Raw genomic sequence first — 25,513 nt, forward strand, 5'->3', positions numbered from 1 at the left:
AATTTTTCGATGATTCCAATAGTTTTTTTTTTTTAATTTTTTATACATTAGAAAGTAAACATAGGGGAGTGGTCTTTATGAGACTTTCTTGCATTATCCCTGATGAAAGTTTCAACCATCCTTTCGGAAAAAGTAAAAAAGATTGTGAAACTTGGCCAAGTTCGGGAACATTGCGAGAACACATTTTTATTTTCAAAGTCCCATACGTGGGGATTTGCGTTTCGTAGTATAGTGAGGAAATTCGAATATTTATTTTGGACACATTTCTGTGAACCTATTGAAATCAAAATTCTCAAAGAAATACAATTTTAGTAAAATATCACATATTAAATCTCATTTATCCAAACTGTTGCATTGTTGACTTATCGTCTTTACATTCATGAGATTGCACTGACCCACAAATAATCAATCGTCTGACCGATTTTGTTTTCATTTCCAAATTTAGTTCGGATCTACATGTTAGATGCTAAAATTATACACAAAAATTTATCCAGTTTTTTTGTGTTTTATGGTTATCATGTTCACTTGCACTCAGTAAGATAGACAAAAAAAAAAAAAAAAAAAAAAACTCCTACAAAATTTTATAGATATCTGTAAATTTGGAGTAAAAATAATTCTAAATTTAGTTTGGATCTACACGTTAGATGCTAAAAGTATCTATAGAAATCTGTAAATTTGGAGTAAAAATAATTCTAAATTTAGTTCGGATCTACACGTTAGATGCTAAAAGTATACAGAAGAAATTATCCAGTTTTTTTGTGCTTTATGGTTAGCATGTTCATTTGCACTCATTAAGATAGACAAAAAAAACCTCCTACAAAATTTATAGAAATCTGTAAATTTAGAGTAAAAAAAAAAAAAATTAGTTTGGATTTACACGTTAGATGCTAAAACTATACACAAAAATTTATCCAGTTTTTTTTGTGCTTTATGGTTATCCTGTTCACTTGCACTCAGTAAGATAGACACAAAAACTTCCTACAAAATTTTATAGAAGTCTGTAAATTTAGAGTTAAAACACACACACATGCCAAATTTCACTCATGCCAAATTCAACTCAAAGCAGTTCTGAGTCATCGTGTTCCTATACAGATAGACATAATTCCAGAAGTGTATTTTTTGGTTTCAGGGAAGTCTGAAAGGTGAAGATTTATCAAAATCTAGAAGTCGAAGTTTTTGACTATCCACAATATTTTCTTTTTGTATACTTCTTTCATGAGAAACGAAAAACGAGTCTCGAATACGTGTTGGAGGAGTTTTAGCTCCGGAATCGAATGTTCCCGAGTTTAGGATAAGATTTCGAGAAACATTCATCTGTTTTATTGCATATTTATCAAAGATTCTCTCAATACTGTCGCATAGAGCCTCTCTTCAATAGTTAGCTTCTTCTGAAAATTACGAGCTGCATTCTGAAACAGCATTCGTGAAGTTTCAAAAAGGACGTCAATTTCATAACCAGCTATTGAATTAAACAATATCTGAAACATATGCAGTGTTTGTCTGATTTTAAAGCAGAATTATATATAGAGAATTTATTTGCCTAAAATTCAGGGGTATTTTCTGTTCCAGTCAGACACATTTTGAGCTTCTGTTATGTCCGATTTTTTAAAAATTGCATCTCAAGAATAAAACCAAGAAAATAATTTGGAATAATTTATTCACTTCATTTCAGTGAAGTGAGAAAGGAAGAAATTAGGAGTTTTCCCATCTTGTAGGAGTTTTTTCTTTATATGAACGATATTTTAATAGCGATTGAGATTTCTTAGAAAGAGGTGATTTTTTTAATAGCCTGAAAGGTTTAAAAAGTAGGAACAGGGTTGTAAATGTATGAAAATTATTATTGGGAGCAATGAAAAGAAAGTAAAACTTTTTGAGAATTACATTCCTATTAGAAATGATTGGTGTCGTAATACAAAATTGAATCTGATGACAGGTAAACACACACACACACACACTACCAACACTTGCATACGTATGTTTAGCAACATTCATATGTCTGCTTCAGAGTATTTTTTGGTAAGTAAAAATTCTGTTTATATATATATATATATACATATATAACAATTTTTATTTACGAATATTATATTATATATTATATATATATAACATGATTTTTGAAGCAGAGACGTGGACGAAGACAGTAAAGACACTTTGAAATTTTTAAGTTCGCGTTATTTCCGTCCCGGGAGGCATAAGCAGCACGGACAAAACACTTCCGCTCATAGCGCGATACAAGAGCAGAAAAAGAAAAGAAACACAAAAGAGAGGGAGAATAATTTTCCCAGTCTCATATACAATGAGATTCTGACAGGGATTTCTGACACGTGTCGACCACAGGCAAGGGAATCATAGAGATCTTTTAGAAGAATTTGTTTAGGTCAGCAATTTTTTATCTCTTCATTCGGAGCCTGAAAATCGCTGGCGAAAGCATTTTTAGAGAGCTTTCTGTTGCATTAGTTAAATAGAAAAATTGGAATGGGATCAGGAACTAAGAAAATATTTTAGAATGAAGTTAATATGTGCTGAATTGAGCTAAAAATTAGGAAATTAAGTTTAAATTAGATGTAAAAATATCATATTTTATATATATGTAATGATATTTTAATTCTAATTTCAATTTAATTAATTTCCAAGATTTTATCTTAATTTAGCCCATAGTAACTTCATTCTAAAATATTCTCTTATTTCGAAATCCATTGGGGGTTCCCTGCACAGGTTCGGGTCCTGTCGACTAAATATGTAGCATATTTTGATTGAAGTAGAATGCAGGTTCGAAACAGTGAAGAGACTTGGTATTTTTAATTTCGTTTTATTCTATTCCGAGTGGCAGGCATGATCATATACAAGAAAACGCAGCGCGGCACACACAGAAGTAAGAGAAGGGGAAAAAAGGCCAAACAGATGATCACTAGCCTTATATAACATTGGATTTCTGGCCAGGCGCCAATTCAATACATGTGTGACCTTTAACACCTTTTGAAGGGTAAAAGTATCAATTTCATTTAATACGTAGTACTGATGGCGCATTATTTTTACAAAGGGATTAATTAAACCGAAGGTGGAATTGGATCACGAAATAAGAGAATATGTTAGAATGAAGTTACTATGGGCTAATTTAAGATAAAATCTTGGAAATTAATTAAATTGAAATTAGAATTAAAATATCATTATATATAATGTTGTTAAACTATGTATACAAGTGATGGTTTTATAAATGTTTTACTAAAATTCTTCAACTGGCTCTTTACACTATATCAAACATTTCCTGGCTAGAGGGGGACGGGCCATTTCGAGAAAAGGGATATTAGGTTTATTAATAAGCAAATGGGTTCTCGGCACTTCGGCCAAGTTAGAAAGGAAGGGTAAAGAACTGACTGCCTTCGTTTTCAGTGATGGATTTTACTTCTTAACAGAGTGTTTAATTTTTAGAGTACGCTTGAATAAAATGTGTTGAAGCATAGAACAAGATGAAGCTTGTAAGAAAAATGGAATCTTCATTGCATGGCGACCTATCATACAAGTTTAAGCGTGAATCTATATTCCGGGGCACAGACATCAGTTTCTTAACAGTTCTGATGTACCACTATGCTATACATTGTAATTCAGAATATGGAGTATAATTCATTATACTTACATAAACATTCTTCTTCAGCTGCTACCCACGTGCAATGTGTTAGAATTCCTGTAAAAGAATAGCATATTGTAATTCAATATATCAGCATTTACATTAATCAAAACAAATTCTAATAATTTTACATTGTCATATATTTTGAATTTATAAAGGGACAGATGTTCACTTGTTTTGTTTTTATAAGAAATTTAATTATTAATGGGGGCAATCAAGGGATACCCTGTATATCTAAGACATTACAAAAATGTCCTCCCGTGTTTATGAACTTTTTTAATAAACAATCAACAAGAAATTAAAATTTGTTGGAAATTCCTATTTGAATTATTAATAAGAAGCAAAGCGATCCGAAAATTTGTTGCATTTGAAAAAGATATTGCGAGATAATAATTTTCTTTTACATTTACTACAGTTTGATGGAGAAGGGAAAAAAAGCTAATCAAAATTCTTATTAATAAAAATTGACTGAAAATGACGGATGAGCATTTTATATTGATATCATACGAGCATTTCATATGAATACACATATATTTAGATTGCGTGAGGACAGTGAATAACACGATTTCGTCTTCATTACCGGAAGATTCGATACTTGTTTCTACGGAGTATACGACCGGAGCTTGTTAAATACGTTTAGGATCAAGTGTTGTCCCGTTTGTGTGGAGTGAAAGTATATATAGAGGGTAGTAGTTTAGGTGTCATCTTTGTCATCTAACCACGGTTCAAAATTACTGAATCTATTCCAAAAAAGGCATCATGATGTCAATTTTACAAAACAAAACTACATGAAGTATAGCATTTTACTATTTAGTTAGTAAATTATTATTATATATTATTATTATGTAAATAATTATATTAATTTCATATTTTGGGATAAACAATATAATTTTAAACCATACTCTGATGACAAGGATGATACCTGATCCGGTAGTTTTCTCTCCGGACTTCAGCAATATACCAGCGGGGGGATTTACAACAATCGGCGGATTTAATTCGCACCACTCACGTATTCGTGGTTGATCCGACGTCTGTAGAATTTGGCCTGCAACCACTGGCCCACTTTTCCCAAAACCCAGTCACAGGGTTAACACAGCCTGTTGTATCTACTTTCAAGAAGATAAAATGACCCGACGATGGCTAATGAATTCAAATGTATATGTTATGTAGGAGTTTACATTTTAAGTTATAATATTCTATTTGGTTTCGATATTTGTATGTGTACAACGTGTACATATATGCACATTTATACAATATAGGTTACAATAGTTTTAAAAAAAATCAAATCAGATATAAATTGAAATTTTTAACAGTTAAATAAAAATAACATAACTCATTCTTTTTTTGTAATTTATTGATCCAATCTATCTTTAGTACTACTTCTCTAAGAAAGATATAAATAAAAAAGCTCTTTCTAAGAAATTGATTGAAAATACAAAGAAGCTTGTATGAGTATTGAGAAAAATCAATACGATTGTATGCGAGTTTGATAGTCGTAGTAGATATATAAATTCAGATGTATTTTAACAAAGAATGGTATGATTCATAAATATGGTTACTGATTTTTCTACTGTTCAACTAATTTTTCATTCCTGTTATTGGATTATGTATAGATCCCATTTTGTATAGATTACAAGATTTCTTTTCAGATGGAAGGAAATTTTTCTTTCTTTTATTTTTGGTAAAAAAAACTTATTTTGATCCTATTTTCAGCACAATGTTTCAAAAGTTAGTTTTGATAATAAAACAGAAATCGGTATTTTGCACAACAATATAAATTCAGTGTCTGTTTGATAACTCACAACTTTAAGGGATATCCTCAAACTATTCTATTGAGTAAATTATCGCTTCAGATAATAATAATTTATTGATATTTAATAAATTCAAATATATAGCTCTGAGTTATACTGAGAGAATTAAAGAGTCTCTAATTTATCTAATTAAAAAAAATTTAGTGATAATTTATCGAAGATGAATTAGCATGGATTTTCGGAGTTGGATTTCAATATGTTTAAAATGATGATCAGATTTTTCTTCTGGGAAATGACGAAGTTAATTAGTTCCAGCTATTTTATCTAAATCATATATTGATTTAATAATATATTAAAAAATATGACTTGTTAAGAAAAGATTAAATAAAGGCTATCGATCGTCATGTACTATGTTACATTTTCCAATGCTTAAACATGAACACGTTGGCCTATTAGTAGAGTCTCGGGTTTGGGACCAGAAAATTGCTAATTAAATTCAAAATTCCATCTGAATTCCATAATATGTATGGGCCAAGTAACCTTTAAATCAGGTGTTGTGGTTTCGTTTAATATCGTTTAAGGTGCAGGCTTTAGACCCTGCTTCAAGATAACGCGATTAGGTAAAATAGCTCCCATGTGGATTCAAAAAAGGACATTCTATGAAACCTTCAAATATTTTATTTGAGTTTAGAATTACGGAGGGTTCTATATCCGAGATAAATTCTACATTTCTGAAATAATTCTCCCCCCCCCCGGCATATTTGAAGAAATAAAGCATGTGGTTCAGAATTTTACTGTAAATTAAGAGTTTATATCTCAGTAAGAAAGTTACTGATTTCTTTCGGGACAGTCGTTTGATAAATAAATGAAGCAGCGCTATTTAAATAGCGAATTTTTCTGAAATTTGTTTCAGTTTCAGAATTTCTATACAAAAAAATTGTAATCTTTCAATTATTATAACGAAGTAGCTGTTCAATGCTGTAGCCATTTCGATGATTAAGCGTTGTAGCCATTTAGATTAAGTGTTTTCGATGATTAAGCGTTCTTATTTTATTAGAATAAAATAAAAAAAAACAACGTTGGAATGCTATTAAAGTTTAATCTACATAATTGTTCCATTAGTCTTAATTTACTCTCGTTAATTTTAGAAGCGATTTAATGTTAGTTAATTTCCTCCCAATTACTTGATGACATTTCCGAGTTTAATGCATTTTAACGGTTTAAAGAGTAGGCTCATAGATTATTTCTGGAATAATAATCGTAGAATTAAAGTTTTGAAAAACGCAACAAAAAAAAGCTGTCTTGTGAATTTAAGATAATAAATACTATCGATAAGTTTTGTGTAAATACTACTCTTGATTTTGCTTTTCTTCATCTAAAATGAATGCAAAATCATCGTATAGCCTAACTCTGACGAGTTGGTAAGTGTGACATAAGAATTGCCGACATAGACGAGTCCATTTTCTTGTTAGGTGATGGCTGGGAATCAGCTTGTTAGAACTGTTTACGTTTCGTTCCCTCAATAATTCCAAATTCGTCAACAACGCTCTGTAACGTGAGGCAGAGAAAAGAATATGTGTCGAATTCAATATGCATTTATTATTTATCCACGGTCCGCTATAAGTTTCTTAGATTCCTCCCTCTCTGAAAATGAGCTCGTCTGTTTGAGGTCGAAGGTCAGTCGCAAACTAGTCAGCATCTTGCTACATTTAGATTTGCTTTGACACGAAATTAATGAAAAAGGTCCTAAATTAAGTAACACATAACTAGTGTCACAGTTTTACATCGAAGTGAGTTTTAAAAAAATAAACCTTCTTATTTACAAAAACTAAAATTTTTTTCCCTCCATCATGCTACAAATTAAAGAAGCGGAGGTGTTGTCTTTAATCCATCTCATATACTTTAATAATATGGCACGTTTGGTGTTTAGCTTTATGGTATATTAAAGAGAATCGAACGCGCGGTTTGAACCTTTTATCTTTGATTTATTGAGTCTGAAATTCCATTTCAATGTCAATATTAAAAACACGTATCTGATTTCATTTATATTGAGCACTGAGTTCTTGCAGTCATATACACTTGAAATTACAGGCCAATAGATAACTAACCCGTTAAAAGTTAAACAAAAAAAGTAAACTTCAAAATTAAGTAAACATCTATAATTCTGATAATAAAACCTATTCATTCTTATAACTTATCTGTGCATAGATAGACAAACAGGCTCTTTGATAAATTTAGTTCGACATTTTAAAGAAATCTATGAGTTTGACAAGACCACATGCCAAATTTCATTCATCTAGCTCGTTCTGTTTTTGAGTAATCTTTTTTTACTGACTGACAGGTAAGAAGACATACTTTCAAAAATGGTTTGGTAGACTCAGAGAGATCTTAAAAAAGGAGATCTCAATGTGAAATACAATCAAACAACGGCCACGATTTTAAAGATTTATTTATATAAAATAGATTTTATTGACCTGAAAACTTCTTTTAGAGTATATAACTATTTGTGAAGGTATGTAATGAAGTTTTGGAAAAATCCGATAACATATTTCTATTTTTTAAAATTTTTGCGTAAAATAGATTGAAATAAAACTTTAATATATCAATTAAACAGATAAATAAAATAGATAAAACGAAAGTATAGCAATTAAAAGCAACAGGTGTTTCGAAAATTTAGAAAATTAAAGGATTTTTATTGCTAAAATAGGTATAAATCAAAACTTTCAATTTACAAATTTATCACATGATTTGTATAAAATTTTGGTGATAATTAAGAAATACATTACTTAGTTTACGAGCTAAGAAGTAAGTTTATTTCTTTCCAGCCTTTAAATACTGCGATAGGAATGACGAATCATGTAAAATTAATTTTTTTACATTATAAAATACTAAAACAACTGCAAAGTTTTTTTATAACCAGATTGCATATTCTGTAGTTCAAGAACTGCAAAACCTATTTTTATATCAATATTTTTCAGAGAAATTTTTATATCAAACTTGTACAAAACATGTCCATTAAGATTCACTAGATTGTTCGCAAGATTCTTACTAAATTCAGAATTTGAGAAAATAACATTTAAAGATGTAAGATAACATTAAAAGTAAAATAATGCAATTATAAAAATGAATCCCTTTTCCCATATAATGAACATAGAAAGAATATTGAATTAAAAAAAACATTCAATATTTTCACCAGAAATCGATATTTTAACATCGTTCGCTTTACCTAAATAAGGTGTGGGCTTTATTCATCGGTTTAAGATAAGATAAATAGGATAGTTAAGGATTTACAAAATATTCATAGGTTTGCACGTCTATCAAGCGGGAAAAAAACCGTTACATTAAAACGCAAATATGGTGTAAAGTAAACAGATAAGATAAAATAAAATAAATTTTATAAAAACTGCTTTGAAAAATACATAATTATTTTCTATTTTTTAATATATAATTTATAATTCGTAATGATAAATAATCCATGATTTCAAAACTTTTTTTTCAAATTCCTACCAGATGTCGCCACTCGCGTCGAATCAAAATTTAATCAGTCTCACTGATTACCAGCTATGAAAATAATCAATTGCAATCGAAAACGCACAAGCATATAACGCTCCAAAGCTCTAACACATCTCGAAATAAGTGAAAATGGATTTTAAAACTCTCTACTGACAAACATAAAATTAAAAGAAGTCTAGACCTTCTTCCCTTCAAGAATCACAATCCATTAATACACCAGTTGTATCCAGCCAATTATATTTAATGATTTTTCCATCAATTATTAACATCAGGCAGCTCGTTTGTGTCATTCAAAAATAATTGGTGCGTTCGCCACTCAAACGTCCATTCATAACTCGTTATTATTTCTTTTAAAGCTTTGATCTTAAACCTTTTTCAGAATCTTCAAAATGACTTCCACGTGTAGACTTAATGGTTTCTATAAGCAATATTTTCTGTCTTGTCATGTCAGATAACAAGCGTGATCGATGACTAAAAATTGACGAGAAAAACATGAAATATTGATCCAATAACTATGGATACGCAGTTTCAAACACAGGATTAAGTGATTGGATTGATAATCAATATTACTCTGTTATGTACATTGTCTTGATTGATTCTATGTTCATTCATGTATTGAAATCGAGTAGTTTATTTTATATAAAATTTCGCTATATCAAATATGAATTAATGTAAACTAAAGGACTTATTTCCTTCCATTAGTAGAATAAAAATTTTGTGACTATATTTAGAAAACCGATATGAGACATATTCGTAGTAAGGTATGATTTTTGTCAGCATTTTGTAAAAATTTGGTGACTTGTTGTTCAATTAAAAATTATTCTTTTTGTAAAATGATTGAATTTAATTAGCCAAAATAAATATTTGATGATTTACAAAAGAATTTACTTAACAGGTTTTTAACAAGCAAACACGTTAGTAAATTTAACATCATTAATAGGATGTTTGAATTTTTAATCTCCTTATTTTTGAAGACACTTAAAAGATAAATCATTACGATAATCTGTGTATAGAAAAAGTTATCTGAAGTACATAATTATCATACGTTGAAATTAAATTATCCAGCTAAAGAATAATTACAATTCGTTTTATCTTATTTATTACTTTTTGTTTTCTTTTGTTTTTTGTAATGCGACTTTCTTTCGAAATCCATCCACAAGTCATTGCGCTTTTTCGAGCTAGACAACAATTCATCCGGCGATAATTATCTGTTGGTTATAATTACCATAATTCTGATGCTCGGCTGGCCCAGAATGGGCCACATTCTTAATGCGAAACCTGAACCACAGTTTAAATATTGCATGGCATCTAAAAAGCCAAATATATATTCTAGAGAGGCATATAATCCTCGTAGTGAATCTGGACATTCAAAACGGAAGCGGAGAGCGGAAAATGAACCAACCTAACTTGGGCGTATGAAAATATGCACCATAATTCTCCTAATCTCCGAGGCGGTGCATTTCGTTTCAGGTTTGCAGTAAGTGAAGTGAAAACTTATTACATTCCTTCGATGTAATATTTAATGGGAGCCGCTACTAGATTTCTGTGAAGATTATTCCGAAACTGGGAGATATCAATATTACTAGCCGCTTTTTGCGACCAGCCTATTTGCCCAAATTATTGATTTTTTAGACTGTTAAATATTAATGTAGAATGTATATATTCTCTAAAATTTCACATTGTTATTTGGCAAGATCGAAAAACAATTTTATTAAATGAATCATAACAAATAAAAGTAGAGGCAAATTAACCCTTTACACCCGTAAAAGTAATTCGATGTACATTTATTCACTTAAGACAAGGACTTGTTCATTGCTCCGAAAAATAAATATATATATATATAATTGTTTTAATTTATATTTTCCCGAATTATTTTTCACGTCTTTTTACCATTTTGTAGGTATTTTTAACAATTAAAATTAAAAAATAAACAAATAAGTCAAAATGATGTACTGTCTTGAATGCTGAGTGCGAGTCATCATTCGAGTGCAAGGGTTTAAATATATGTATGCTTCGAAATAAAAGCAAAATAGATAATCTTATTTCTCACTTAATGCCCGAAGAAAGCATTTTTTAATCTTAATTTTTATATCGGTAAATCAACAAAATTAAATGTTTTGATGGATGAGTTTGAATTTCATAGTATTAAAAATTAGCCCTTTACACTCGGAAAAATAATTCGATGCAAAATTATTCATTTAATAAAAAGACTTATTCATTGCTCCGAAAAATTAATAAGTGTTTTAAGATGAATTTTTACGAAAACTTTGCACCTTATTCCACGTTGCAAATGTTTTTAGCAATCAAAATTATATAAAACGTCAAAATCATATATCATTTTGATTGGTGCCCGAGGGGATCCATGCGTACAAAGGATAAACAATTACAAATTGTGTGTTACATTTAAAAAAAAAAAAAGAAAAATTTGTAGATAAATGAAATTAATGTCATTAAAAAGATAATTTTTGTGTGTTTTAAGATAATGTAAAATTCATTTTTGTGAAATAATAGTTTTGGAAGATATGACCATCAATTTCCATTGGTAATTCATAGCGATTACCTACCTGATTTTTGAGCGAGATAAAATTTGGATGTGTATTTCCTGATTTCTTTTGCTCTTCTCTTTTCTCAGTTTTTAGTCATCACTATCAAATGCATATCTAATAATATTTTGCACTTAACTTCACTAACTGGCGAAGTATTGAATTAAGTGCAGCTGGAGAAATGTTCAATGAAGTAGTTTAAATGTTTGATTTGATGACACTTGATTGTTGCCATTCGACAATATGTAATAATAGTGATTTTGTACCATGTACGTTGGTGTTATATAGATAGATAGATAGATAGATAGATTATAGAACTTTATGGAAAGCGACAAATTCATACAGATTTATGTCGGGTAAAGGCAGAATTAAATCTTATAAAGATTTTTAGGTAATACAAGTTTTGGGGCGGCTGCATCCCCATCTCAATGTCCAAAGCCAGATATTTTTACTGATTTAGATTAGATCTCTTTATAAGCAGTTTTTAAGCACGAAATGCTATGATTAGTTGAAATAGTATAAGATATAGCTTCAGAGGCCGTCACAAAGAAAAATGGATTTAGTAACTCGCGTATAAAAATTTAAATTTAAGAGTAATTTTAACAAAATGATAAAATAATTACAATTTTTTAATATAATAATCCAAATGCTCTAATCTATAATTTGCCAAAGTTGTAGTCTTGGGAATCAGTCGGCCACTGTTGGTAAATTTGGACTACATTGATCTGCAAGTAAATTTGAAAAAAAAAAAAAAAACCATGGGGGTGATGTTCCGAAATTAAAAACAAAAACTTCATTTCAATATGAATCAATTCGAATACACGAAAGCACAAAATTAGATTATTCTGAAAATACCACAAAATGAAAAGAAAAATCCCGAGGCATTGGAGACTGACAAGAATCTCAGTGTCTTTCTTGTGGACTCATGTTTCAAAGTGTTCCAAGCTTTCAGGGAGTTCATTTATATTAATATCCCAGTTTAAAGCAACCCTAGGGCTATTTTGGGACTGACCTAGTAATTTTAAACACAGTCAGGTATCGAGGACGACATCTGAATTGATGAGAGCTGACACTCATCTCTAAACTTCCGCACCACTCCAGCGGGAGGATGGTTGGTCCAGACGGATTTAACGTGCACCGATTAACGTTATCGCCCCCGACGAATTAACGATTTTGCGATGGTATCGATCTCAAAGCTGAAACTCTCCGGTTCTGAAGCCTAGACCTTACCACCAAGCCACGGCGGCCCCTTTTAAGCTTTCAGGCGCTTGCATTCAATAGAGCCTTTGTTGTTGTCTGTTTATGATTCTGTCGCACATTTTGAAAAAGATTTTAAATCCGTTTTGCAATTATGTTGAAGTGATGGAATAGAAATTTTGAAACAACTGTTTTGCCATTCTTTATTTCAGCTATTTAGAAAACTCTTTTTTACAATTCATGAGTGTTGATTTTGTACTAATAAATTTAATTCTTACTAAGCAGTTTAGTACAAAATCACGCTTTGCTGTCGGTTGTCAGCAAGCAGTTTAAGGAAATCGGTTCAAGGGAAATGTAGACATCTCAGTTAAGATTCATTTCATGCATTTGAATAAGAAAAAAAAATTACTGAGTGGAATAGCAAAAGTTTTGAACAAATAAAATCCCAGATCCTAAGCATTAGAATGCAGAACCCATATTCTAACATTGCCACTTTACAAGCATCAATAAGAATATCAGACGGCTTTTTTTATATATATGCAAATTGGAGCGAAAGAAAAAAAAAGAATTCTAAAAGGAATTTCGGGCTTGATTTTTGTATTTGATTTTTCTAGTAAGATTTCCTTTTGTGACTTTTAAATCATAATGAAGGCTTAGAAACGACCAGACAACTTTTAGAGTTCCTTTTTAATGATTTAGTTGAATTGGTAAACTTAAACAAATAACAACACACACACAAATTAAAAAAAACAAACGGAAAAATTTAGAATAACTTCGCTTTTTTTTAATTTCAAAAAATTTATCCCATTCGTAACTTAGTTAAATTATCTCGCTAGTTAAATTATTAGTTATAGTCATTTGATGTCGACTAATTTTTCTACAGGATGATTCTATCTATTTAAGGTATCTAAAATAAGATATCTATTTAATAATTGTTGGTAATATCGGTATTGAAAACGCAATAAGAACATTTTATAACGGAATGATGTGCGGAAATGGTATAGTCAGATGTTAAAGGACATATAATAAATCGCCATCCTCTATGCGGAACTCAAAGAGTATGCATCCTAAAAGAGCTTGCAGTGATGCCGACTAGTTTTTCTACAAGATTCTATCTATTTAATTCTACAAGATTCTATCTATTTAATTCTACAAGATTCTATCTATTTAATTCTACAAGATTCTATCTATTCTATCTATTTAAGGTATCTAAAATAAGATGTCCATTTAATAATTGTTGGTAATAACGGTATTGATAACGCAATAAGAACATTTTATAACGGAATGATGTGCGGAAATGGTATAGTCAGATGTTAAAGGACATATAATAAATCGCCATCCTCTATGCGGAACTCAAAGAGTATGCATCCTAAAAGAGCCTGCAGTGATGCCGACTAGTTTTTCTACAAGATAATTCTATCTATTTAAGGTATCTAAAATAAGATGTCCATTTAATAATTGTTGGTAATATCGGTATTGAAAACGCAATAAGAACATTTTATAACGGAATGATGTGCGCAAATGGTATATTCAGATGTTAAAGGACATATAATAAATCACCATCCTCTATGCGGAACTCAAAGAGTATGCATCCTAAAAGAGCCCGCAGTGATGCCGACTAGTTTTTCTACAAGATAATTCTATCTATTTAAGGTATCTAAAATAAGATGTCCATTTAATAATTGTTGGTAATAACGGTATTGATAACGCAATAAGAACATTTTATAACGGAATGATGTGCGGAAATGGTATATTCAGATGTTAAAGGGCATATAATAAATCGCCATCCTCTATGCGGAACTCAAAGAGTATGCATCCTAAAAGAGCCTGCAGTGATGCCGACTAGTTTTTCTACAAGATAATTCTATCTATTTAAGGTATCTAAAATAAGATGTCCATTTAATAATTGTTGGTAATAACGGTATTGAAAACGCAATAAGAACATTTTATAACGGAATGATGTGCGCAAATGGTATATTCAGATGTTAAAGGACATATAATAAATCGCCATCCTCGATGTGGAGTATGCATCCTAAAAGAGCCTGCAGTTTGATGAAATTCAATTTATATACTTAAAGTAAGCATGTTATCTGTTATTAGTCGATGTCCGATCGATCTACCGATTTAGTAGTATATGCTGTTCCACTAAATAATTGTGTACCTTGTTAGCCCGAGCATTGATGAAGAGCCTTTCCTGGTAGACATGTGAATCATTAGGTTCCCGCAGACGAGGATTGTAGGTCTTCAATATTCCCGAATATACAAGCAGTCTTGACAGTGACTACTATATCAGCACACTCTCCACTGCAAATCCAATTCGGCCACTCATTCCATTTCAAATTCAGCTTCATTTTATTTTATCTCTCTACCTTTAATGCAACCTATTTTCGAGGATCATCTTATATAGATTGCATAGGATTTTAATTATGGAGTGTGAATTTTGACACTCAATCTTCGCTTTTTGTGAAAGATGCTGTGAAACAAGTTATTTAATAAAACAATGTAAAGTAAACCATGGTGATATAAAGACATTTTTCTAAAACTGGACTCTAAACCTATGCATTTTAATCTGTTGAAAATACGTAACAATGTGAGGATGAAATGCATTTACGATCATCATGGTATTATTTTTGACGCAGGATTTCCTTGTTTGTATTTATTTCGATAGTTGACGCAACAAAAGGTTTCCCGAAAAGATCGTGAATGGAAGTAAAAAACGATCCAATATTATTTCATATGCTAAGAAACAAGAACACTATTACTAAACAATCTCCCACAAAAAAACATTTCTCAGCTTCAAAATACATTTTTTATTTCAACTATCAATTTTCCTCTCTTTCTCTTTTTTAACAAAGCTCTTTCTTCACGAATTTCCAATCAGCTCTAGCACCTCTTTCCAGGGCAATACAAATCCTTTCTTCTCTATTTTTAAGAGACCCTCAATAAACCGTTTTTCATCTCGGAACAGCCGTGCTTCTTCCCTATGATTGTGATTTTATCCTTCATTTTCCTTCAAATGGCCCATTTTTGTGTTTTATGGTATATTGCGTTTTTTATAGCTCTGTGGGTATTTACGCATTTTGCCTTAATTTGATCAACATCCTCTTCAAACGCTTGTTTTGAATATTCCATCATAGTGGTTTTTTTTTTCATAGTTTCGAGCCATTTTATTTCTAAATATGCTAATAAACAAATCAAATGAGCTAACTGCTCCTTATTAAAAACAGTGGAACCAGAAGTAATAAAATTGAACGTAATATGCGGCTAAGATCTCTCCTTCTTAATAAATATCTTAAATAAAGCTTTTGTATCGTAGATATAGTTCTAAAGCTTTGCAATTAAGAGATAATAATAATAGTAAAACCACAATGAGCTATTCGCTGGGAGCAAAACACCATAAATATTTTCATGTTGCATAGGAAAGTATATATTTTTCTTTATTATTTGTGTTATAAACAGAAATGGTAAACAAACTCTCCTCACTTTTTCTGGGTAAACAGCTTTCGTAACTTAAAAAAGATTATTTCTCATTTTTTTTCCTTTTCTTACTAATTCATTTTTAATATTATTTTCATATGCAAAAAAAAAAAAAAAAAAAAAAAAAAAACCATGCACGTCATTTCACTTGGATTTGTCAAATTTACAAATATTACAGGACAATGAGTGATCTTTATTTAAAAAAGCCATCTACTTAGTTTGATGTAAAATATTTTAAATTTTTTAAGCGTTGATCAGATTATTATTTTATCTTAAAAATAAAATGAGATTTCTATTTAAAATGATATGACTTCTTGAAATCCATTTCATGAGTTCTGTGTAGATTTCAAGGATTTTTTTTTTCCTTAAAAGAAATAGAAAAAAAAAAAAAAAGAAAAAAAAAAAAAAAAGGCTTGGAATCTCGAAAGTAGATGTGAGGAATAAAATCTCATATTTATGATCAGAAAATAAAAATTTTTCTTCTAAAATATTTCAAGCTTCAATTAAATTAAAAACCGATAAATTTACTAAGGAGCTTACTCATGCAAAAATTCATATTTTTCAAATTGTATCTATTATTATTTAATAAATTTATATTCCATATAAATTTTACTTATTAAACATTTCTGTGTTCAAATACAAATCTTTAATTTTTAAAAAAAGGGAATTAAGACTGCGGAACAATAAAGTACAAAATATGTCCTTCTGATTAAAAATTTGATACATTTGTTGGTAATTTGTCATATAAAAAGATTTTAGAAATTAGATTGAATATAGTTTCTAAACTACTCATTGAGGTTTTTTTATTCTTAAAACATATGAAGCTATGATGACATTCATAATGAAACATATGAATAATGACATATAAATTCTAAAAATGTTCTATATATAATAAATAAAGGATGTCCCAAATTTAGCGCAAGATATGAATTTGTCACCATTCGTGCAGTAAAGTGTTGGAAATCCTATTAATAAACCATTTGACAGCTGATAGTTTAGGGTTAGCAAAAATGGAGCGTTATTCTATAGAACGCAAGATCTGAATTAAATAAAAAAGCATAGTTTTTTTTTCTCTAAATTGTTATATTTTTATAGGTAGGGGTATGTATGGAATAACATATAAAGCAAATGGCCTCCACGGCTTTGCTGCCTCATAACACTCTTTTGCAGAAATTTTCCATTACCATTTTGCATAAATGTGGCTGAATTTCGTTGATATCGCGTTGAATTTCCTCTTTCAATGCACGCGTGCTTGTGGGTTTATTGTTATAGGTGTTTGACTTCAAATAACTTCATAAAAAGAAATCCAGTGGTGTTAAATCACACGATCTAGGGGGCCACTTCTCAAATTTTCGAAATGTGGTCGCCAGACATTCATTATTTTTGAAATGTTGTTCAACAATGAAAACATGTTTTTCTATCGTGTAACGCTCCATTTTTACTAACCCAAAACTATCAGCTGTCAAATGGTTTTTTAATTAGAATTGCTAACACTTTACTCCACGAATGGTGGCTAATTCAAATCTTGCGTTAATTTTGGGACACCCTTTATTATTATTATGGAATTCCTTGTGGTTCTTTACTGCACATTAGCTATTAATCTGGCATTTCTCGGATATAAATTTCTTTCATGCATAATATTTTTAATGTAAAAACTACTGTTGTATAAAATTTTATAATATACGAAACCCTTTTATTATCTGCTTTTAACTTAGATTAGAATATCATTTAAGCTAGTGATTTTTAATTACCACCAATATTTAATTTTCGCAAAAAATTATTAATATTTGTTGTATTAGTACTGCAAGTTTTATTCACAAATGATGAAGTATAAGAACGATTGTCTTTGTTTGAGCGATCGACTCAAGCTTAGCTTTAAGCTTGATTAAATCACTATGACTTCCTTTATGACCAATAAAGGATTGCTTAAATTATATATGTCAAGAGGTTTAGAGCCTAAGTACTTCTACTCAATTTGAAGTTGCTAGTAGCAGAGGAAAAAACAGAATTAAAGTAACCATTGGTGTGTCAGAAAGGGAAGAAAAAAGGATCGTATTTGCGCTTGTGGTGTAAAATAAAGTAGTTCTTTAGGTGCAATTTAAATTTTAGAAGAAGTTAGGGAAGTTTAAGTGGCAAAGCCAATTTAGTAGTAGAGAAAGGAAAGGAATATTTTTCATTGAATAAGCATAGCCATAAAAACATTTTCAAAATACTCTTGAAATGGTTAATGGAGAAGCAATAAATGGATACCTTTCGTTTTATGCCTCCATTCCGGGTATTTTTTGATCAGAGAAGTACTTATATTGTTTGCTTTTTTAGATAAATTCGATTTTTTACTACTTTCACAGAAAGGCGAATTGACAGTTTAAGAAAAATGAAACAGTTGATGCATTCGATACAAAATTTGACGAAGATCCATTATTGAACTATTAAAAAAAACCATTAGCCATACTTCATTTTTCTTGCTTGTTGCACTTTTGAGTTTTTCCGCTCTCCCATACTAAGGTTAATAATTTTCTTTTAGATCGATTTGATACAAAATTTAATGCAAACCCACAGTCTTGGTATTAGGGTTTCATACCTCTGGTCGGTGTCGTTTTTGAGTTATCTTGTTCACATTCACAGGACAGATAGATAAACAGACATAGTTCCAATAAGTTTTTTCAACTTGGGGAGATCCGATACATAAACTTATCAAGCTCTTTCAATGCAATTTTTTGATAATAACAATACATTTCTTTGTATACGAAATAATAACAATACGTTTCTTTGTATACGAAATAATAACAATACGTTTCTTTGTATACGAAATAATAACAATACGTTTTCTATCTATACGAGGAAAGTAAACATTGTAACACGAATGGAATATTGTCTGAAAATCAGTTTATTATTTTATATTCTTAATGGCAGAGAGAGATACCGAATGCGAAAAATTATCCAACTACAAAAAAGCTAAACATGTTGAAAACGTAATTATAATCTTTCTATCAAGAGATTTGTCGAAGTTTTATTTTTTTTCTTCGCTTATGGCATATAATATGCTATATTTGCAAGTATCTGTTAAGATTACTCAATCTAAGACATTTAATGTAGTCAAAAGGGGAAAAAACCCTCCGAAATAGCTTACAATTTCAAAGAAATATTAAAAGTCAAACACCTAAACTTACTTGGCTAATGCAAACAGTTTTATTTTCATAACGAAAAGAAAATCCTTTGTCGGAAACTTTGAAAAGAAAAATACTAGCTTAAAAAGGATTTTATTAACATTCATGACAAAGAATCTAGAATACAATGATGTATTTAAAATCAAAATATTTGTATTGAAAACAAAGGAGGCCAAAGCTTACACAATCACCTCGAGCAATTTTGTCATTCAGCATCCAGTATAAAGAACAGCAGAAAGAAAGAAAAAGAATCGATTTCAATATTTGTTGATCCGTATTGTTATAAACCAGCAGTGACAGCTGCTCTGCTTTATAAATAAAAATTAACATCTGCCTTAAAAACATAAAAAACACCTTTGCCAAATACATGTCTCAAAGCATAGAAAGCAAGCATTATGACATGATCCAAAAATGTCATTGTAGAAAATGATATTTGTCAAGCCACCTATTATTTTCTGCTCTGAAAGATCTCCAGGCGAGAAGAACAACAAGTAGTGTCTCCATAAATCTCAATACTGAAAAAGCGCTCGGGGCGGACAAAAAAGAATCTGAAGAGTCAAACATTTAGATAACAGTACAAATGGTGGTAACGGCACGCTTTGGATCAGAGCCAGCTGAAGAACTTTTGAGAAATTTAATAATCAATAACATTCTCCCCCGAGCGTTGCTTTTCATTCTGAATTTAAGAAAGATGCTCCCACTTTTGAAGTTCTTTCTTGAAAATACCACGCGCTTCAAACTTTCTCATAGAAAAATGGATTACAGTTAGGAAAGTAAAAAATGAAATTTTTATGAATGTGAAATTGAGTGAAAGATGAAGGAGGTAAATAAATAATGATTGCTCTGTTTATATTTGTTATAAATTACATTTTTATTTCTTATATCATTATAGTAATAATGTGGAATGCCAATAAAGAATAATTACTCTGTTTCCTTTCATCACTCCCATTTCTTCAGCCACAGTGGTTTGGTTTAGGCATCGGGGCCAGAAGGCTTTAGATTCGAAACCCGATTCCAACAAGATCAGTTCCATTAGCGTCCCGTTTTTCAAAGCATCACTAGTGTTATTTTGGGACAGACCCCGTAGTTTTGAACCGAAGCTGGCATCCCCTTCTCCAATTCTTGCCCACCACACCAGCGGTAGGACACGTGGCCCCGACGAATTTATCGTGCACCAGACCCACTTACACGGTGGTTCTTCCGTGGAATCGGGTGTCGAACCTGAAACCCTCCGGTTCCGAAGCTGAAACTTTTCCATCAGGCCTCCTTGCCTCCCTCCTGATTCCACCGATGAACAGCTGTGCAAGTGAATCTGGTACAGGCTAAATCCGTTGGAATCAGATGTCCTCATGCTGGTGTAGTGGGAAAATTTGGAGTGAGTGTACCATATCAGTTGTCGTTTACTTCATGTGATAATGGTTAAAAATTGCGAGGTCCGTCCAAAATAACCTTAATGCTACTTCAAAACGGGATGTAAATGTAAATTCTGGCATTATAAGTGTCGACCCCAAATAGTGTCACGCGTAAACTCTCGCATACCCTTCTTCTTCCAGATTCTTTAAGATGTCAGTAAGTGTACATATAAATGATGGTTACTTTGTTTAGATTTATTGCACCAAGGCTTCTTAATTTCCCAGTCACGACCCCAAGTGGGATCAAAAATAAACTCTCATATGGTCTTCCCCTCCGGATTCTTCAAGAAGTAAGTTGTACATATCAGTAAATAACATTTACATTCATTATAACAAGACTCAAATTATAGAGTCGTGATCCCGATTGGGATCGCATATGAATTCTCAAGAGCCTTCTTCCCTTTCAGATTCAACAAGGTTAAAAAATAATTGAAAAAAATCTCCTTGAAATAAAAAGTTGCATTAAAATTTATGCTAAATAACTTTTTAAAAATATATTTGATTTTTGGTTTTTATTAGTTAATGTTTAATTTTCTTACTTATTTTTCAAATCAAGGGACCTGGAAAAATATCTCTAAAGGATAAGGGGTTTAGAAATAATATTTTTCTCATGCAGAATGGCACTTTTTTTTTATAAAATTTATGACGTCCCATATTAAATGTTCAGCGTTTGGCGAGATGTGTTGAAATATTTTTTAAACGCGGAGACAATAAAATTAATTTTATCTCAATATTTTATCCTTTATTTTCTCGCTCGTTTTAGCATTCAGAATATCAATTTATTTCATTCAAACTAATAGACATTTCCTGTGACAGTTTGGCTTAATTCCCTTGCTTCTTCATTTTGACTTATTCAAGTTCCGAGTTTTGACAGCTCATATCCATATCATTCCCGTCATATTAAACGTCAGTTAAAAGATGAAAAGGACGGATGTCCTTGTCTTTAATACGGAAGTTCAAAGGAAAAAATTATATCTTTTTTACTGAATTTGAAGGCCAGATGGCTGGGAGTAATTTTTTATTTTTCTTTAGTTCTAATATTAGAAAAGTGTATGGCAGTATAATTGTATGGCGGCATAGAAGTACATCTACATTTAAGTTTTTTTTACTGTGCAGTTGCTTTTATTTTTATTTACTATCTTTAATCTCCCTTTGAAAATGTAATATACGCAGTTTCTGTGACGGCGTTTTTAGTTCTTCAAAAATATTCTGTAGAATGTGCTATAAAAATTTAGTATCTTTCTTAAATGAATTTTCTAAAAGGAAAGGGAGGGCCGTGGTGGCCTGGTAGTAAGGTCTTGGCACCGGTGGAGGTTCGAGACCGTATTTCACCGAATAACCATCGTGTAAGCAGGTCTGGTGCACACTAAATCTGTCGGAGCCGAACTTCTTCCCGCTGGTGTAGAGTGGAAGTTAGGAAAGGGGGTGCCAGCTCAGGTGTCTCCCTCGTTATCTAACCGCGGTTCAAAGTTGCGAAGTCTGTCCCAAAATAGCTCTAATGTTGCTTTAAAATGGGATTTTAATATAAATGAACTGAAGTAAAAAGAAAGGGAATTTATTTGTAGTAGAAATTTTAAACAATTTTGAAAATTTGCTTCAAGATAGTAAAGATAATTTTGTTAAATAAAAAATAGTATTTATATACACATTAATTCATTAAATTAATGGCTCAAAGATATATTGCATACAAAAATGGTGTATTTCTAGATTTCTTGAGTTTAAACGCTTTTTTTTTTTTTTTTCAAATCAAAGCCGAAGATTTTTGAGAGAATATAGCAGGGAGTTAAATATCATGAAAGACAAAGGACAGGAAAGATGGTAGTATTATTACACTTTTAAGATTTTCTTTAACCAACTGGCACTAATACATCAAAAATATTAATTAAAAGAAAACTGTGTCCTTTCTTGTCTTTTTAATGTTATAAAAATTTGCAAAAATAGCAAAAAAGTAATTTCCTGTAAATATTAAAAATTTCTTATGTTTCCATTCTGTAAAGTGTAATTTTTGAGCAAACATTTTATCTAGACAATAGATTAATCTTGTAATATTTGGATAGCTTTGAAATTTCGTATGGTTGAAAAAAACTAGGTTTTACAAGAATTCTCGACAAACTATGTACATTTTCATATTTGTATATCATTATTTTCTTACAAATGCTAATGCTATGCTTCCTTAAGTAAGTTTATAAAACCCTGCACAGAAAATTTTACGGAAATTGAAAATTCCCGATTTGTTATGGAAAACATCTATTCTATAACTGATAATAGAAAAATTAAAATAAGGAAATAATTGTTTGCAATCTTCATTTCAATAAATATTTATACGTTCTTTCGTGAAAAAGAAAAAAATCCAAACAGATTAGATGTTTGAACAAATAAAACTGCTTTTAGTAATAGATAGTAGGAAAGCAGAAATCTATTCAAATAATAATGCCTGATGATCATGATTTGCATATGTTTGAACGTCAGAATGACTGTAATTTGGCACAGACGGAGCTATATTAGGGCATTAATTTTGCGCCTTTAAACGAAAATAACATTAATTTTTTCTAAATAATAGAATTTTATTAACTTCTGGTCTGAGAGAAAACGCATAGAGTTTGGGGTCGAAACATTTGTAACCTTTTATAATTTTATTTCTACATAATTTATTTGGTCAGCATTCCAATTCCATTTATTTAGGAAGAAAATGAGGAGAAATTTTCATCTGATCCTGTATGAAGCGAAATCACATTAGGATCATATTAAGGACCATACTGCAAAGAAGGCTTCATTTGATCTTCTTTGGAGTGAATTTACATTAGGATCATATTAACGATCATGTTGAAGAAAAATCTTCAATAAAGCTTCTTTGAAGAGAGTTTACATTATCATCCATAATGACAAGTGAAATCTTCACTAAATCTTTTTTGAAGAAAATTTGCATTAGTGTCCTATTAATGATCATACTGTGGAGAAATTTTAAAAACACCAAAGAGAAATGGAATTTCAGTGAGATCTAAGAAAGCCCTTTAGATCATATGTTATAGACAAGTTTTTAACGCTTTTTTACTTTCGCGTATACGTAGTATAGAGAAAGTATAGTAATCGTCAAAAAATTCGAACACATTTTTGAAAAATATCCGTCTGTTTGTCTGTCAGTCTGTAACAAAGATAACTAAAACATGATTCGATCTTGACGGTTGAAATTGAATATACGTACTTCACACCGAATTTGCAGATTTCTGTGAAATTTTGAGTAAAATCCGTACAGAAGGAGGGCCGTCTGTCCGGCTGTTCGTATATAAATCAACACGAAGAGATATAGATATGTAAAATTCGATACACAGATTTAAAATCTATATTATAGACAACTACCAAATTTTGAGCCAAATCTAAATACGGTTGACTGTTTGTTAGTCTATACTTTCAGAAATAAGTAAACGCGATGACTTATATGTATCAAGTTTGGTATGAGAATTTGTGACTACAAGTGCAGTTTTGTGCTAAATTTTTGCTTCAATAAGTTGAGAAAAATATGTCTAAAACACAAATTCGATTTTTAGATATTATTAACGCATGTCAGGGATTAATCGCCAAATAACTCGCCAAGTATCAAACGATAGATTTAATAAAATCCCCATCAAAAGTTAACATTTAGTAACTATTTTCTGGCATAACAAATTTATAAGAGTATGCGATAAAGTTTTGGTTAGACTACTCCCGCTGGTTTTAAATTTACGAACTCGTTTCTTTATCAATGCAGGATTTATTTGTGCAAATATCCGCATTGATTTGCGAGGATATCTTCAGTATTCTATATTGGTTTCTTTTGCTGGTTGTAACCTACAAAATAAGATTGCTGCTAGCTTTTGGCATAGAACTAGCATTGCTTCTGGCACACTTCGGGTAAAAACGTATGCTTTGATACATATTGGTTTTCCCACTTCGTTTCAAGCTATTTTTGTTCTGCTTTGTATCTTTGAGATGTCATTTTCTATTGCTATACTCAGAACTTATTTGTCATCTCGAAGATATTTTTGTGGCAAAATATTCTTGAAGTAGAAGAATAATTCAATTTTATTACAGTGATGCATGTCCTTTTGGTATAAACATCGATAGCAAATCCATTTTTTATTTGACACTAGAATTTAGACCGACAGAAATCGTTGATGATGGAATGAGAATAGATAAGGGATACCACCCCCACCCCCTCCTTTATTATTTACATTTTACCTTGACGAAAGCCAATAAAAATATTAGTCCCTGAATTTCATAAAATTAAACATAATAAAGGATAGATTTTTCTTGGCAAGATTGATAAAATTAGAAAGAGAAAATAGATTCTATAAATTCTGATAAAAAATATAATGTAATATAGATAATATAATATTTTTATTTTCTATATAATATTCTATAAAATATTATAAAATAAAATATTATATTATTAATATTATAAATTATTATTCTATTATAAAATCTTATAGAATAGAGTTGTATTCTATAAAATATTCTGTAATATAGATAATAGAATATTTATATATATAGAGATATATGAAATGTAATATATTTTAATATATATGAAAAACGCCATGTTACATATACCAAAAAATGAAATTAATAACTTTTGTTTTAATGCTATAATAGATTATAATTTTAAAATTCAATAAAATTATGAAATTCCAATAGTATCACATTAAAGTTGGATAAATTTTAAAAAAGAATTCTACCAAACATAATGTCACTATTATATCAAAATGTCGTTTGTCAAATTTATTAAAATATTTTATTGATGGAAAACGCAGGTTAGATGCATGTGCTCACAAATTGATGTGATTGCTCTACGTTT

At 30.5% G+C, this 25,513-nt stretch overlaps 1 protein-coding gene across 1 annotated transcript in view; it reads right to left on the reverse strand.

The window, feature by feature from the left end:
* The window catches only part of LOC129960427 (protein quiver-like), an 87,412-nt gene that overhangs the window by 26,917 nt on the left and 34,982 nt on the right, over positions 1–25,513 (reverse strand). Inside the window, exon 2 of the mRNA XM_056073852.1 lies at positions 3,635–3,682. Within this exon, the coding sequence (XP_055929827.1) occupies positions 3,635–3,682 (48 nt within the window). The remainder of the gene's footprint in view (positions 1–3,634; positions 3,683–25,513) is intronic.

This window comes from Argiope bruennichi, chromosome X2 (assembly GCF_947563725.1).
Source record: "Argiope bruennichi chromosome X2, qqArgBrue1.1, whole genome shotgun sequence".
Taxonomy (NCBI): domain Eukaryota; kingdom Metazoa; phylum Arthropoda; class Arachnida; order Araneae; family Araneidae; genus Argiope; species Argiope bruennichi.